The following is a 14,293-nucleotide window of genomic DNA, read 5'->3' as shown; positions in this document are numbered from 1 at the left end:
TCCTTGCCAAAACCACAAGAAAGAGGAAACAAAGCCTCCAAAGACACACTAACGTAACGTTAAACAGTCAGCTATTCTATAGGGATGCTTTCATGGGAAAGGGTAAATTGAAGTGTAATTCCAAAGATAAATTTTAGTAATCGGTAATTGCAGATCAAGTTATTTACCGATTACCCTAAAAATCTAACTAGTATAATAAGAACACTATATAAAAAAAATAGCAACAAACAATTAAAATAAAAGAAGCCAATATTTTTGTTTACTTGGGTAAGAGATTATGATGCCAAATATTTGTACAAAACACTTTTTAATAACGTTACCTACACGTTGGAACTTGAGAGTATTTTATTTATTAAAAAAGCACCATGTAAATATTACTATTATAAAGGAATTGAAAAGGCAAATGAAAATATGAAATCTTACGAAAATTAAAGTGAAAACCAAAGATATTGTTTTTAGTTCTAAATGATTATAATTAAGTTTTCAACCCATAGACAAATTTTTGGAATTATTTTTGTTTCTCTGTATAACTACAATTACTTTGAGAAGAGAAAAGTTGGAATAAGTTTAAAAAAAAAAGATAATGATGAACTTTTATATCTATCTTATAAACAAGCCCAAAAAAGTAACAAAAATCTAATAGAAAATTTTAAAAAATAAGAAGGAAAAGGAAGTTAATCTCTGCGCTTTTAATCCCCCTTTCAAGAACCATATAAGAAACAGACAAATGGAATGGAAAAGATTATGAGGGAAGAAGAGAGGAACCTAAATCCGATGGACTACCTAGTTGTCGATCTGTTGGAAGAAATATTCCTACGACTGCCATGCAAATCAATCCTCAAATTAAAAACAATCTCAAAGCAATGGAGATCAATCCTCGAGTCGAGGAGGTTCATGGAGAGGCGTGTGGATTTTCAGGCGAAGGTGAAAATCCTAGCTGTCAGAGATGACCGAACCGAGTCTGGATTCGAAGGGGATGAAGAGATCGAGATGGTCTATCTACACTGCGATGATGATGCCACACGACCCTTGATAACATTTGAGGGTTTGGTATGCATCCCGGAACCAGGTTGGATCAACGTTTTGAACCCAACGACCAGACAACTCCAGCGATTCCCTTGTACCCCAGATCATCCCGTGTCCGACGTTAATCTTAGACGTCAGATACAATGTAATCTGTTATATGGTTTATTATAAAAGAGTCTTAAGTCAGATATGGATTAGAATTGTCTGAAAAGTTCAAAATTGTTTTGCAGGCACACCATATCTCACTTTTTTTTCGGGAAACTGGGCTATGGGATTCGGTAGAGACAAAGTTACGGATCGCTACAAAGTGGTGAGGATGTGTTTTGGTCATGTTGAAGAATGCGAGATTCTTGATCTTGAAACTGGTGAATGGAGGAAACTGAATCCACCTCCTCACAAGGTCGATGAGGGAAGGAAGTCAGTGTGTATAAATGGGTCAATCTACTGGTTAAACACTTTCTGGTGTTTCAAATTACTAGCCCTGAATCTTCACACACTAGAGTTCCGCAATGTTTCGGTTTCAGTTCCGCGGCGCCATGATGCAATCCAGCTGCTGAACCTTGAGGACCGCCTAGCCATGGCCCAAACCATGGGTTGGCCAGAATGGGAGCTAGAGATACTGAGCTTAATGGATGTAGAAAAAGAAATATGGAGTAAGACCCACTCCATAACGTCAGCAAGTATCATTATTTACCACCCACAGAAGTCTAGTTGGTTCACGGTGGTCACAATTTCTAAGTTAGGGAATCTTGTCTTCTATGACAATCGCAAGAGATTGTTCAAATATAATCTAGAGACAGATGAGATTTGTTGTCTCTCCTCAGATATTTCTGTTATATCTCCTTACATCGAGAATTTGGTACCACTTCCTTCGACATCAAGACATCATGCGAAGGATTACAAAATGATGACATCTACTGTACTATCTACTTGCGGATTGTTTTTCGAAGCTAAGCAACCGGAGCTCGAGATATCAACGAAGATTAAACTTGGGGTTGTGTTTGCCACACTAGTTGCGGTTGGTTATATTTGTTTTATATCATTCAAATTGAAATAAGTGGATTCATGTCCATTTGCATGCATGCCCCCTCCATGTAACTTGTGAAGCTTCAAAACTTTCTATCTGTTTACTAATCTTGACTAGGGGCCATTGGCCCTAGCTAAATTATATGTAATACTGTATTATTGAATTATGGTTAGCATGTTATTGGCTAATTAAACGTCTCTCTTGTTCACTTATTAGAGTCTTGTTGTCTAGCTAGGTGTGAGTGGGAGCTTTTGGTTGAAAATATCTTTCTCTTCGGAGTAATTCAATAGTTGTAGTGTTAATTATATAGTTTGACTCTCTAATGGTCTTCGCCACTGCGTTTTGGAATATTATTATTATTTGAAACTTAATAAGTCTTTTCGGTTTTTTGAATTGGAACGTATTTTGTTGTTTTCGAATATTCAACAGTTTATTGAGCGGATTGTATCCTTTTTATTGTATGATAGCTATGACTTTTGGATGCACTCATCAACGACCAGGTCAGATTAATTCAGGTTTAAATAGTAAAAACAAATGAAAGAGAGAGATCCATTTATTCATATCGTGTTTTCTTTTATCAATAGTTCAATACACATGCAGAGATAGTTCTACTTCCCTGATGAGACATTAGGTTTGGATACACTTTGTAATGTACTTGCATGGAAACCTAATCAATTCAGAAACCCAAATAACAGAATGAATTACATTGGAACTCATACAAATAAAACAATTCATTTTTCTATTTTGTTTCTGGTACAAAAAAGCTTGAAGACACATAGGAGTGTTAAATTTGTTCAAAACACTTACAAATAAACAAGTCGGAAGAGTAATATAAATTATTTTTACATTAGACACAATATATATATATATATACACATAGAAAATTAAAAATATGAACTAAGTGCAACAATTATTACACGTTATACACGGTGAACATAGAGAAACAACTCTACACGTTATACATAATTAGAAAAATTGAAATATAAGAAAACCTGCTTGTATGAATGATAATTTAGCTAAGTGCATGCCGTTACGAGAAATGTGCAAAAGCAAACTTAGCAACTAAACAGAGCATGGCATGAACACTTTATCTAGTATAATGGAAACACTAATATTTTTGACGCGTTCTTTGTAGTTAGTTACAGCTAAATGCATCACTAACAGTCATAAGCAATTAGTTGGCATTTTTCCTTTTTACTTATCAGAGTAATTTTGAAAATCAGAAGTTATCTAACCATCAATGTAAGACTATCCTCTTCTAGCAATAAAGAGGAGTTTGTTTTTACACATCCCCATCATTATTTGTCAGCAAGATGGTTTCTTCATACTAGAATTTTTATAAAGATCTCATGATGTGGTAATTTAATAATCATCGAACAAAGCAATTGAAATAATAACTCATACTAAGACCATGTTTATACGATTCGATAATAGTAAGTTATTATTTTGACGCGTTGGTTAAACTTTGTAGTTAGGTACAGCTAAACTAAGTGCATTATCAATAGTCAGTAATTAGTTGGCATTTTTCCTTTTTACTTATCAAAGTAATTTTGAAAATCAGAAGTTATCCAACCATCAATGTAAGACTATCCTCTTCTAGCAATAAAGATGAGTTTGTTTGTTGCTTCACCTCTTTTTTTTTTTTTTACACATCCCCATCATTAGTTGTCAACAAGATGGTTTCTGCTTACTTTTTACCTTCACGCGGATTCCGAAGGTGCTTATAAAGATCGAGTCATTTGTCATTGTGATTTTCGTATTGAAGTCGACGTTCTTGTTCTTTCTAATTACTCTTGGTATGCTTCTTATTTCTTCCTAGTGTGTCCTCTTCAATTTTCCGCATGAGATTGCTTTCGTTCCTCAATTTTGGGTTTGCTTTCGTTTTATTTCCTTCGGTTGTTTAATGACTATCATCTGATTATTTCTCTGTTTTTTAAGGTTTAACACTTAAACAAACTTTGGAAAGAATCATGGAGAGAGTTGAGAGAGTAAAGGGTATCAATGAGGTTTATGCCACAATCAAAAAGATTGCTTCTCGCCTAAGCATTACTGAGGATCAAGCTACTTTTTTACTTTTGTTCTTTAAATGGTATATGTATCTACTTTTCTTAATAATTCTAATTTTTTCCATTCTTACTTTGTTCTAATGTTAGTGATTATGAACTTTGAATTTGGTTAGGGATGAAAAAAAAGTTGAGAAAGCTTGCGATCCTGTTACTGGCTCATCGACCTTTTACTTTCTCACCAATCCTGCGTCAGATTCGGCTATGGTATGTTTCTTATTCTCTTGGTCATTTTCAAGAATTGTCACCAAAAAAAAAACTATATTAGATTCTGATTTTATACCAAGTCTCTAATTCTTTTATACATTTCTAGACCAAATGCCGTCTTTGCGGGGTTCTTAGACCATCATTAGTGGGAGGAAGGAAGAACGTTACTCAAAAAAATAAAAAGAATTATTTTTATTACAGATTTTCTTTTTTCATTTATTTTTTAATATGTGATCCACTAAATAAGTGACATTTGTCTCATTTCTTATGAATATCGATTCTCAAATTGCTCTAGGTAGAATCGTTACTCCTACTTTTTTTTTCTCTCTCATTTTTTTATTATTTTTTTATTAAGAGTATTTGTATGAGTAATCGCCGGTAATGATGCTGTTAGTGATTGTCAAAACCTTGGATGCGGTCACTATGTTTGTTTGAAGTGCGTTAAAGTTAACAACAACACATTTCATCTTCGGAGTTGGGATTTTTTTTTTTTTTTTCGTGAGCTAAAATGCTCTGTATTCATTTCTGTAGAACACATCGAGCCCAAAACACATGATCTGGACAATTGGGACTTGTTCTGTCCAGGTGGTCACTGCGGGAAAATGTATTTACATTCTCGGATAAAAAGCATCATGTCTGAGGAAGCAGTAACAAAATACGAGGTTTCCGTGCTTGAGAGTTTTAAAAAGAGTCGGCTCGCAGACGGTCCAATTGGGTAAAGGCTAGCACAACATTGCTTGATTTTTAACTGATCAATTATTTGTTCATTTTTATACTAAATTCAATTTCAAATACAAAAAGACTTGAAAAAGGGTAAATGTTATTACAAGCTTTAATTATTTTTCGAATACACAACAGACTTGGAGAAAACAAAAAGGAGATATGATTTGTGGCTGGTCTGGAATCTGGATGCTTTACTCGGAAGTATTCAAGAAGGAAGTATTCAATAAGGAAGTACTCATATCTTACACGTCGGTTTAGGGCTCATATTCTCATAAGATAGAAATTAAATTATAGTTAAATAATTTAGAACCGAGGTGTGGTTCTTTAATTAAAAAATAATATTTGACAGAAATAAAATTGATTTACATTGTAATTGACCCCGTTTATTACATTAACAATACTTTCATCCACTACCACTAGAGTAGAGAGAATGTATTGGCATTACTTACTCGCCATGGGACCTTTATCATGTTTATCGTTTATTAAGCAATAAAAATGCGTTTATGAAAGAAAAAAAAATGTGAAGAAGAATCCCAACTACTGTTTTGCAAATTTCAATTGACTACATCGCTGTGTTTAATAATTGGTCAGCTATGTTTATGAAATAGTAAACGCAACTACTATTTGATTATGTTGGTAGAGAGAAAGAGGTCTGGGGCAACTCAGAACCGACATAACTGAATAAACCAAACTGAGTTTACTTTACCCATGTCAACGAGTCAACGACATTAGAGATCAAATAAATAAATAAAGTGAAATCCCAGTGGGTCTATCTACTGGTTACACATTCAGAGGGTTTACAAAGTACTAGCCTTGGATCTTCACAAGGAAGAGTACCGTAAAGTTCCAGTTCCGGCTACGTCAATCACGCTGGACACTCAGATAGTGAACCTTGAAGACCGTCTAGTCCTTGCTATAACCAGAGTTAGGCCTGAATGGATACTAGAGATATGGGGCATGGATAGAGATAAAGAAAGATGGAGTAAGAGTTACTCCATAAGTTTGGATCCTAGTAGAGTTGTTTCCTGGCGAAGGCAGAAAAGGTGGTTCACCCCCGTGGCAGTTTCTAAGCAAGGGAATCTTGTCTTCTATGACAATAAGAATAGAAGACAAGATGTTATTATCCGAGGACTGATGTTATTCGTTGTCTCTCCTTAAACACTTGTGTTATGTCTCCTTACATGGAAAATTTGGTCCCACTTCCGTTAAAACCAAGCCATCCACTTCCTGCTCGGAGAAACTCGGATTTAGAAATGAGAATGTCTAGATGCCGTTTGTTTTCGACGCCAGGTTCTTGGATATCCAAAGTTTTGAAAAAGAATGTTTGGATTCTAGATATTTTGTTTACATCTTTAGTAGTAGTTGGTTATATTTGCTTGCCTCTCTGGGAGTTATTTATCTAATGTCAACATTGTTATTTGGTTCCATTTACTTCGAGATCTTAATGATACTTATTTTGCTAACCAACTCATTAGTCGTTTCTCTTCCTCTGTAGTTTAACATTTAAAAACGATTTGTGTTAATTAGAAACTTGAAAAACCAACAATAATCTCCTTCTTTCTCCTTGTTCGTGATCATCAGATACGAGTTAAATTTTTGTCTCTCAATCATGTCTCTAATTTGTAGTTTAATCGCACGTATTTCTGATAGAATATATGCAAAACACTTGTACTGCTTAAATGGCAGAGAATATATATACAGTAAGGTAAAAGAAACATTTAGTGAAAGTATCAAAAAAGATTCCCTCTTCTTCATTGAAACTTGACTTTCAGTCTTTGTCTAAGGGACTCGATTGCATTCTGTATCCTGTTACCTTCTCTCATTCTCACTTCCAGAGACGCCTCATGTAAGTTTTGAATTCCTCTACCCAAGTTTGCAATCGAAGGAGCTGAAGGAAGAGACACAGCTGCACATTCGATCCCATCTCCATAAGCGAACAATCCCGCACAAGTTGCAAGGCTGGCTCCAAATGTCGCCAATGGTAAGGTACCTATGGGTTTTGCTCGTCTTTTCCGCATAATCTCATAGAATGCAGTTCTCATGGCAGATAAGCTTGTCTTTTCCACAGACGCTATNAGCTATGATGCTATGTGTTACTGCTCTGATCTTCTCGGCGGATATAGATGCTTTTACTAAAGATGTTGATTTGGCTCCAGAACTAGCAAAACCAGGGGCCATTACTTTTGATGGAGCTGCCACTTTGGTAAATGCAAATGTCACTGCCTTGTGGGTGTGCGTTAAGAATAGGTTCAATGAAGCCGGTACTTTAAAAGTTACAATCTTGAAGAAAGGAGAAGCAGAGATGGCCTTGGATAGTGATGAAGCACCCCAGATAGCAGTCGCACCGGCACCAACTGCTACCACCGGTTTATCAGATATCAGTCGTTTTAACTTTGAATCATTAGTCTTCCCGTCGCTATCAAAATCTTGCACCATATGCTCAGACATATCTTTGACTTCTTGCGGAACACGAGTTTTCCAGTGTTTCCTAAGACCTGCAAGGCTACTTGCATCTACTACTGCTACTATGTTCTTAAACTTTTTAGCCTGGCTACGAAGAAGATCTGCCATAAGTGCGTAAGATTTGTCTTCAGAAGAGAGCTGTGAAAACTGAACTTCGGCTCGGCCTGAACTTCTCATGTTCTTGATTGGTAGTCGCCCAGCATTGTTCAAAGCAATTCTTAGACCTTCAACTGCAATCTGGAAAAGGTAGACTTCAGAGATAACCTTTGTATTCATAGATTCCCCTCTATTTACATCAGACAACATCTTTCGGGCATTTGTTAGAGCTTTCCCAATAGATGGGAGATCGCTGAATATATCATGAAGGTCAACAAGCAAGGGGTAAATAGATTGAGCAAATGGTGGAACCTCATGACTATAGGACTGTATCTCATTGGAAACTCCACTTGCAACACAGCTTGATGGGCTAAGTTCTTTATTGAGCTGTAAAGATACCAACTTTAGCATCTGTGCTTGTACCTCATTTCCTATAGAAAACCTTCGAGAGCTTGAAAATACAGCAGAGCCAAAATGTTGTGGTATGAGACTATTAGCTAGACTCTGCATCTTGCCTCCGGTCTCAGTTTCTCCAGAGGAAGCTTCCCCGGCAGCGAGTTTGACAAAAGGAGATTCCAGAACCATAAAAGATGAACCAACCTCCCCAGCAACCCTCTTGGCAGCCAACAAATGACCATTAAAACTTGTCCCAAAAATCTCTCTCAAAACCAAGATCCCTGCAACGCTTTCATACTTTTCTTTGTTAACCTTGTCTACAAAACACTGTATAAGAACTTTAAAAGCTGATGTGGGGACTGAATCACTTGAGCCATCTCCTAATAACACAGTCTCCTCAACTTGAGCTTCCGCAAAAGCTGTTTTGTCCACTTGAGCCACCACAGCACCAGGACGGATTTCTCGTATAAGAAACTCGGCATCACTAGCGGATCTCTCTGATAAATTCTGAGAAGAAAGTATGTAAATAGTGGAATCATGCTCAGGGACTCTAACAGCAAACACAAAGTTCTTTGTACTCTCAGGCAATGAAAGTCTCTGAACAATCTCTTTTGATTCCTTCAGGTCACTAGTGCTCTCAAACATCGAAAAGGGCCATATGTTTTGAAGACTATTCACACAAAAAAATGCGACCATTATCGAATTGGACTACAAAGACAGAGACTTTTAGGCCTAGTAAAACGAATTCTGAACCGAGCCCTCCACGGCAAACCAAACGAATCCGAGAAAACCCTTAGTCGTCTATCGAATTCAATCGAGCTGCGCATAGATAAAGCAATTCGGTCTACTGAATCATGCAGGCGATATCGTAAGACTGATTGATGATCGAAACAAGTACTCAAAGATGAATCAACAAAGACCGATGGAGAGAGAGAGAGAATCTCGAGAAACCAACCGTGGAGAATCAAAGCAGACGGAGGAGGAGACTGATTCTTGACGCGGATGATGACGGAGAAGTATCTGGGATTTTTTGAGATTAGGGTTCGGTAGTATCAAATTCGAACCCAACAAACTCAGCCTCTCTCGCGCGACTCGTGTTCTCTTTCTCTCTCGATGAAGTTCTCGCACACAGAGACCAGACCAGCTCTTTCTTCTAAATTGTGATTCCGGTTCGTTAATTTCGGTTTGGTTCGAACTGGTTATTTTGATTTCTTAATTTAGTCGGTTTTTGACAATTTTTAATTTTGTTTCGTTCAATTTTCTTTTTGGATAAAAAACTAGCAATACACATAATCAGCGTAATTAAATCTTATATTAAAAAAACATGGATCCATAAACACATATGTTATGTATATAGTTAAAATATGTATGTATTATTTGGTATTCATATATACTAAAATTGGTTTTTGTTCGATTTTTGAAAATTTATTCGGATACACAAATTTCATACTAAATACGTTTTGTTTTGGTTATATATTTGTGACCAAAGATATTGTGATTAACCAAAAAAAAAAATAGTGACAGGATTGAAAACTGATTGAAACATTAGTTGACTAGTGGTGAATCTTCCTTGACAATGGTTCGAACCAAACAAACTCAGACTCTCTCTCGCGACTCGTATTCTCTTTCTCTCTGTCTCCTCCTTTCAAGTCGATGAATCACAAATTCGCTCGCACACAGAAACCAGACCACACGTTAGCTCTTTCTTCGTAATACTAAATTGTGATTCCTGTTAATAAATTCCGGTTTGGTTCAAATTGGTTATTTTGATTTCTTAATTTATTCGGTTTTGGCTATTTTTGATTTTGTTTGGTTCAAGTTTTCTATTTGAATAAAACTACCAAAGGTTTTTTTTTTTTTCGTCAAAACTAGCAAAGGTATTCATATATAGTACTAAATAAACACATATGTATATACAGCTTACCAACATGGATTAAAAATCTGTATGTATTATTTGGTATTCATATATAGTACTAAATAAGCACATATGTATATTGTTAAAATCTGTATGTATTAATTATTTGGTATTCATATATACTAGATTGGTTTTGGTTTGTTTTCGAAAAATTCATTCGGATACAGAATTCCACTCTAAATACCTTTTGCTTTGGTTATATAAACGTGACTACAGATATTGTGATTGAACCAAAAAAATAAATTTGTGATAGAACTGAAAACTGATTGGAACACTAGTTGACTAATGGTGAATCTTCCTTTACAATAACAAAAATTAAAAATAAGAAGAAGACTTCAATTACAACATTATACGGATCAGCTATTAAGTGTGAAGAGTTGTTCGTGTATTTGTTCAGTTGGTCTTATAATGTTTGTGAGCAACTACAAGTCTACACGGAAGTGCATGCATATTGTGTGTGGTATGTATCTTGTTTTAAGGATAGAAAATATAGATCATGCCGTAGAATATGTCAACATATTTCAAGGGCCATGTGAATTATTTCATGGTCCAAGTATTCAAATTCAGACCAATCGTTTAGATTCTACAAAAATTAGCTTAAAATGGAATGCTAGTTTAGTACTCCAGCACTATTTATGAAGTTCTCGGATCATAAAACGAATGCTTAGTCAATCTGCAAAGTCCTTAATTAATTAGATACTATTTCATACAACAACAACAAAACCAGTTGTGTGTACGTTAAAGTAAGTAGTATATAAAACAAAAAAAACAAGAACTAAACGAAGTTACATTTAGTCAGAGATAAACAAAACACAAGTCCAAAGCGAAAGAAAGAAACATTCGACCAAAAAAAAGCCAAAAACTTGTAATATTTATTTTGTTAATTTTTTTGTTGTGGGATGATTTTTTTCACAGTGCACCGACTGGGCCTGAAAGAGTCCACGTTCAGTGGGCCGGATGAGGCATGACCCATCCAAACTGAACCCAACCGAACTGATAAATCCTAGTTAGGGTAGGGTGTTCCAAGATAATGATGCTCTCAGGCAGTCGTTAACAGACGGAAGAATAATTCGGTAAGGTTTCACCGTCCCCGTCCGCCGAGATGTTTCTCAGCCGCCAGCTTGTCCTTGTTGGCCGTCGCTTCAACAATTATTCTCATTCTCGCTTCTTCTCCACATCCAATTTGGACTGCCGACCGTTGGCTCTACGCGCGAGAGTTGATTTCCTGATCGGCAGCTTGTCAGACCTGGACACGGNAGTACTAAATAAGCACATATGTATATTGTTAAAATCTGTATGTATTAATTATTTGGTATTCATATATACTAGATTGGTTTTGGTTTGTTTTCGAAAAATTCATTCGGATACAGAATTCCACTCTAAATACCTTTTGCTTTGGTTATATAAACGTGACTACAGATATTGTGATTGAACCAAAAAAATAAATTTGTGATAGAACTGAAAACTGATTGGAACACTAGTTGACTAATGGTGAATCTTCCTTTACAATAACAAAAATTAAAAATAAGAAGAAGACTTCAATTACAACATTATACGGATCAGCTATTAAGTGTGAAGAGTTGTTCGTGTATTTGTTCAGTTGGTCTTATAATGTTTGTGAGCAACTACAAGTCTACACGGAAGTGCATGCATATTGTGTGTGGTATGTATCTTGTTTTAAGGATAGAAAATATAGATCATGCCGTAGAATATGTCAACATATTTCAAGGGCCATGTGAATTATTTCATGGTCCAAGTATTCAAATTCAGACCAATCGTTTAGATTCTACAAAAATTAGCTTAAAATGGAATGCTAGTTTAGTACTCCAGCACTATTTATGAAGTTCTCGGATCATAAAACGAATGCTTAGTCAATCTGCAAAGTCCTTAATTAATTAGATACTATTTCATACAACAACAACAAAACCAGTTGTGTGTACGTTAAAGTAAGTAGTATATAAAACAAAAAAAACAAGAACTAAACGAAGTTACATTTAGTCAGAGATAAACAAAACACAAGTCCAAAGCGAAAGAAAGAAACATTCGACCAAAAAAAAGCCAAAAACTTGTAATATTTATTTTGTTAATTTTTTTGTTGTGGGATGATTTTTTTCACAGTGCACCGACTGGGCCTGAAAGAGTCCACGTTCAGTGGGCCGGATGAGGCATGACCCATCCAAACTGAACCCAACCGAACTGATAAATCCTAGTTAGGGTAGGGTGTTCCAAGATAATGATGCTCTCAGGCAGTCGTTAACAGACGGAAGAATAATTCGGTAAGGTTTCACCGTCCCCGTCCGCCGAGATGTTTCTCAGCCGCCAGCTTGTCCTTGTTGGCCGTCGCTTCAACAATTATTCTCATTCTCGCTTCTTCTCCACATCCAATTTGGACTGCCGACCGTTGGCTCTACGCGCGAGAGTTGATTTCCTGATCGGCAGCTTGTCAGACCTGGACACGGCGGGAAAGCACACCCGCCTGGCTACATTATCAGTTAATCGGGTATATGACGAAGCGACCGATCAATTTAACATCTCACATACCTGCACAGCAATCATCGGCGCCATGTGCGAGGCCAAGAGGTACAAAGATGCATTAGATCTGTTCCATTTTTTCTTCCGCGAATCAAATATTAAACCTGAAAGAGGTTACTTCAATCACATCATCAAATACCACTTGGAACAAGGCCGTTTGGACGACGCTCTTAACCTCTACGACTCCTCACTTGCCAATTTCGGTTCGCAATCCCTCATCGCCTAAGGCTTGGTCGACGCTGGGAGGTTAGAGGAAGCCGTTAGCCTGTTAAAGCCGAAAGGCTTCTTCTTTACTTTGAACTCTAATGTGTCCAAGTGTCTGATTCTGGGACTGTTGCGTCGAGGAGATGTTTAAAAGGCTTATGTGGAATTGGAGGCGCTCAAGGGTTTAAATCACGCTTACCCTAAGGGATTCAGCGATCTTATGAATATGACTAGCGCATTCATGGAGTATTGGTTCGAGCAAGGCAATGGGGAGGAAGCTATCAAGTGTTACAACATTGTAAAACAGTTGGTAAAAGTCAGGGAAGCCACTACTGTCAATACACTCTTGGACCTTCTTCTCAAATATGGGAGAAAAACCGAAGCTTGGTCCTTGTTTAATGAGGTTTTGCACAGCGAGGAACTGCGCGATTTTAATCAAGATACGCTAAATATCATGGTCAACGAGTGCTTCAAGATGGGTCAGTTTGACCAGGCAATCCAGACTTTCAACAAGGTGAAAGCATCAAAGCTGAAATACACACTAGTTAGTTGTTATAGAAATATTATTACTAGGTTTTACGAGCGTGACATGTTGTTGGAGGCAGAGCAATTCTTTGAAGAATTGTGTTTAGATAGATTGGCGTACCCTGATGTTTCGATATACACAACAATGATAGATGCATATTTAAAAGCAGGAAGAACCGTGGATGCTCTCCGAACCTCAGACAGGATGGTTGATGCGTTTCTAGGTCGTGTTGCTTGGCTAGCTTGCCTCTAATTTGTGTGTGTGTGTATGCTTCTTTTTTTTTTTTTTTTATTTTTTTCATTNAATGAGGTTTTGCACAGCGAGGAACTGCGCGATTTTAATCAAGATACGCTAAATATCATGGTCAACGAGTGCTTCAAGATGGGTCAGTTTGACCAGGCAATCCAGACTTTCAACAAGGTGAAAGCATCAAAGCTGAAATACACACTAGTTAGTTGTTATAGAAATATTATTACTAGGTTTTACGAGCGTGACATGTTGTTGGAGGCAGAGCAATTCTTTGAAGAATTGTGTTTAGATAGATTGGCGTACCCTGATGTTTCGATATACACAACAATGATAGATGCATATTTAAAAGCAGGAAGAACCGTGGATGCTCTCCGAACCTCAGACAGGATGGTTGATGCGTTTCTAGGTCGTGTTGCTTGGCTAGCTTGCCTCTAATTTGTGTGTGTGTGTATGCTTCTTTTTTTTTTTTTTTCATTTTTTTCATTCTGTTAATTGTGTGTACTGTAGCTTAAACTTCTGTCAGAATTCTTTTAGTGGCGTTTCCTCTAATCATAATAACAATAGCCGATCTTTCTATTATAGCTTGCCTTCTTTTGGTTGTGTAAAACAATAAACCTTGGTTTGAGAGGTTGGCCTTGGCTTGCTTGCTTCTATATTACATTGCTTTGTGTTTGTTTGTTTTGTTTCCCAGTATATTTTGTCTAAACATGTCAGAATGCTGTTGATGGTGTACTAGTTAGATAGCCTAAAATTCTATCAGAAATTCTTTAGGTTGCGTTTTCTCATAACCAATCTGTTGATGTAAAAGCTTGAACCTTTGATCTGTTCCGCGGAACTCTCTGTCACGTTTGTTCGATCATCACTGA

At 36.7% G+C, this 14,293-nt stretch overlaps 4 protein-coding genes across 4 annotated transcripts; 3 read left to right on the top strand and 1 right to left on the bottom strand.

Moving 5' to 3' along the window:
* Nucleotides 745-6,449, top strand: LOC104699425 (F-box/LRR-repeat protein At2g43260). Its single transcript, XM_019246439.1, is given in 4 exon segments — nt 745-1,159; nt 1,257-1,461; nt 5,811-6,162; nt 6,165-6,449. Coding segments are annotated over 4 exon segments (1,257 nt in total).
* On the top strand, nt 3,826-5,495 carry LOC104793257. The gene is made up of 4 exons (XM_010519581.1): nt 3,826-3,849; nt 3,992-4,142; nt 4,233-4,323; nt 4,855-5,495. The coding sequence occupies exons 2-4, from the start codon at nt 4,024-4,026 to the stop codon at nt 4,945-4,947; spliced, it is 303 nt and encodes a 100-aa protein (XP_010517883.1). The 5' UTR covers nt 3,826-3,849; nt 3,992-4,023; the 3' UTR covers nt 4,948-5,495.
* LOC104793256 lies at nt 6,666-9,119 on the bottom strand. The gene is given in 2 exon segments (XM_010519579.2): nt 6,666-7,127; nt 7,129-9,119. Coding segments are annotated over 2 exon segments (1,899 nt in total). The 5' UTR covers nt 8,698-9,119; the 3' UTR covers nt 6,666-6,797.
* On the top strand, nt 12,849-14,003 carry LOC109125278 (pentatricopeptide repeat-containing protein At3g60980, mitochondrial-like). The gene is made up of 2 exons (XM_019226813.1): nt 12,849-13,055; nt 13,488-14,003. Exons 1-2 carry the CDS (start codon nt 12,873-12,875, stop codon nt 13,860-13,862), a joined length of 558 nt encoding a protein of 185 aa, XP_019082358.1. The 5' UTR covers nt 12,849-12,872; the 3' UTR covers nt 13,863-14,003.

This window comes from Camelina sativa, chromosome 6, assembly GCF_000633955.1.
Source record: "Camelina sativa cultivar DH55 chromosome 6, Cs, whole genome shotgun sequence".
Taxonomy (NCBI): Eukaryota; Viridiplantae; Streptophyta; class Magnoliopsida; order Brassicales; family Brassicaceae; genus Camelina; species Camelina sativa.
The sequence above is the reverse complement of the archived record's forward strand: the minus strand, read 5'-3'. Positions and strand labels throughout refer to the sequence as shown.

Excerpts from the sequence above, each read along its gene's own strand:
- LOC104793257 (XM_010519581.1), top strand. The coding sequence starts at position 4,024 with ATGGAGAGAGTTGAGAGAGTAAAGGGTATCAATGAGGTTTATGCCACA. Across the intron at positions 4,143-4,232 it reads TTACTTTTGTTCTTTAAATG|GGATGAAAAAAAAGTTGAGA; the intron begins GTATATGTATCT and ends GAATTTGGTTAG. Across the intron at positions 4,324-4,854 it reads CTGCGTCAGATTCGGCTATG|AACACATCGAGCCCAAAACA; the intron begins GTATGTTTCTTA and ends TCATTTCTGTAG.
- LOC109125278 (XM_019226813.1), top strand. The coding sequence starts at position 12,873 with ATGAATATGACTAGCGCATTCATGGAGTATTGGTTCGAGCAAGGCAAT.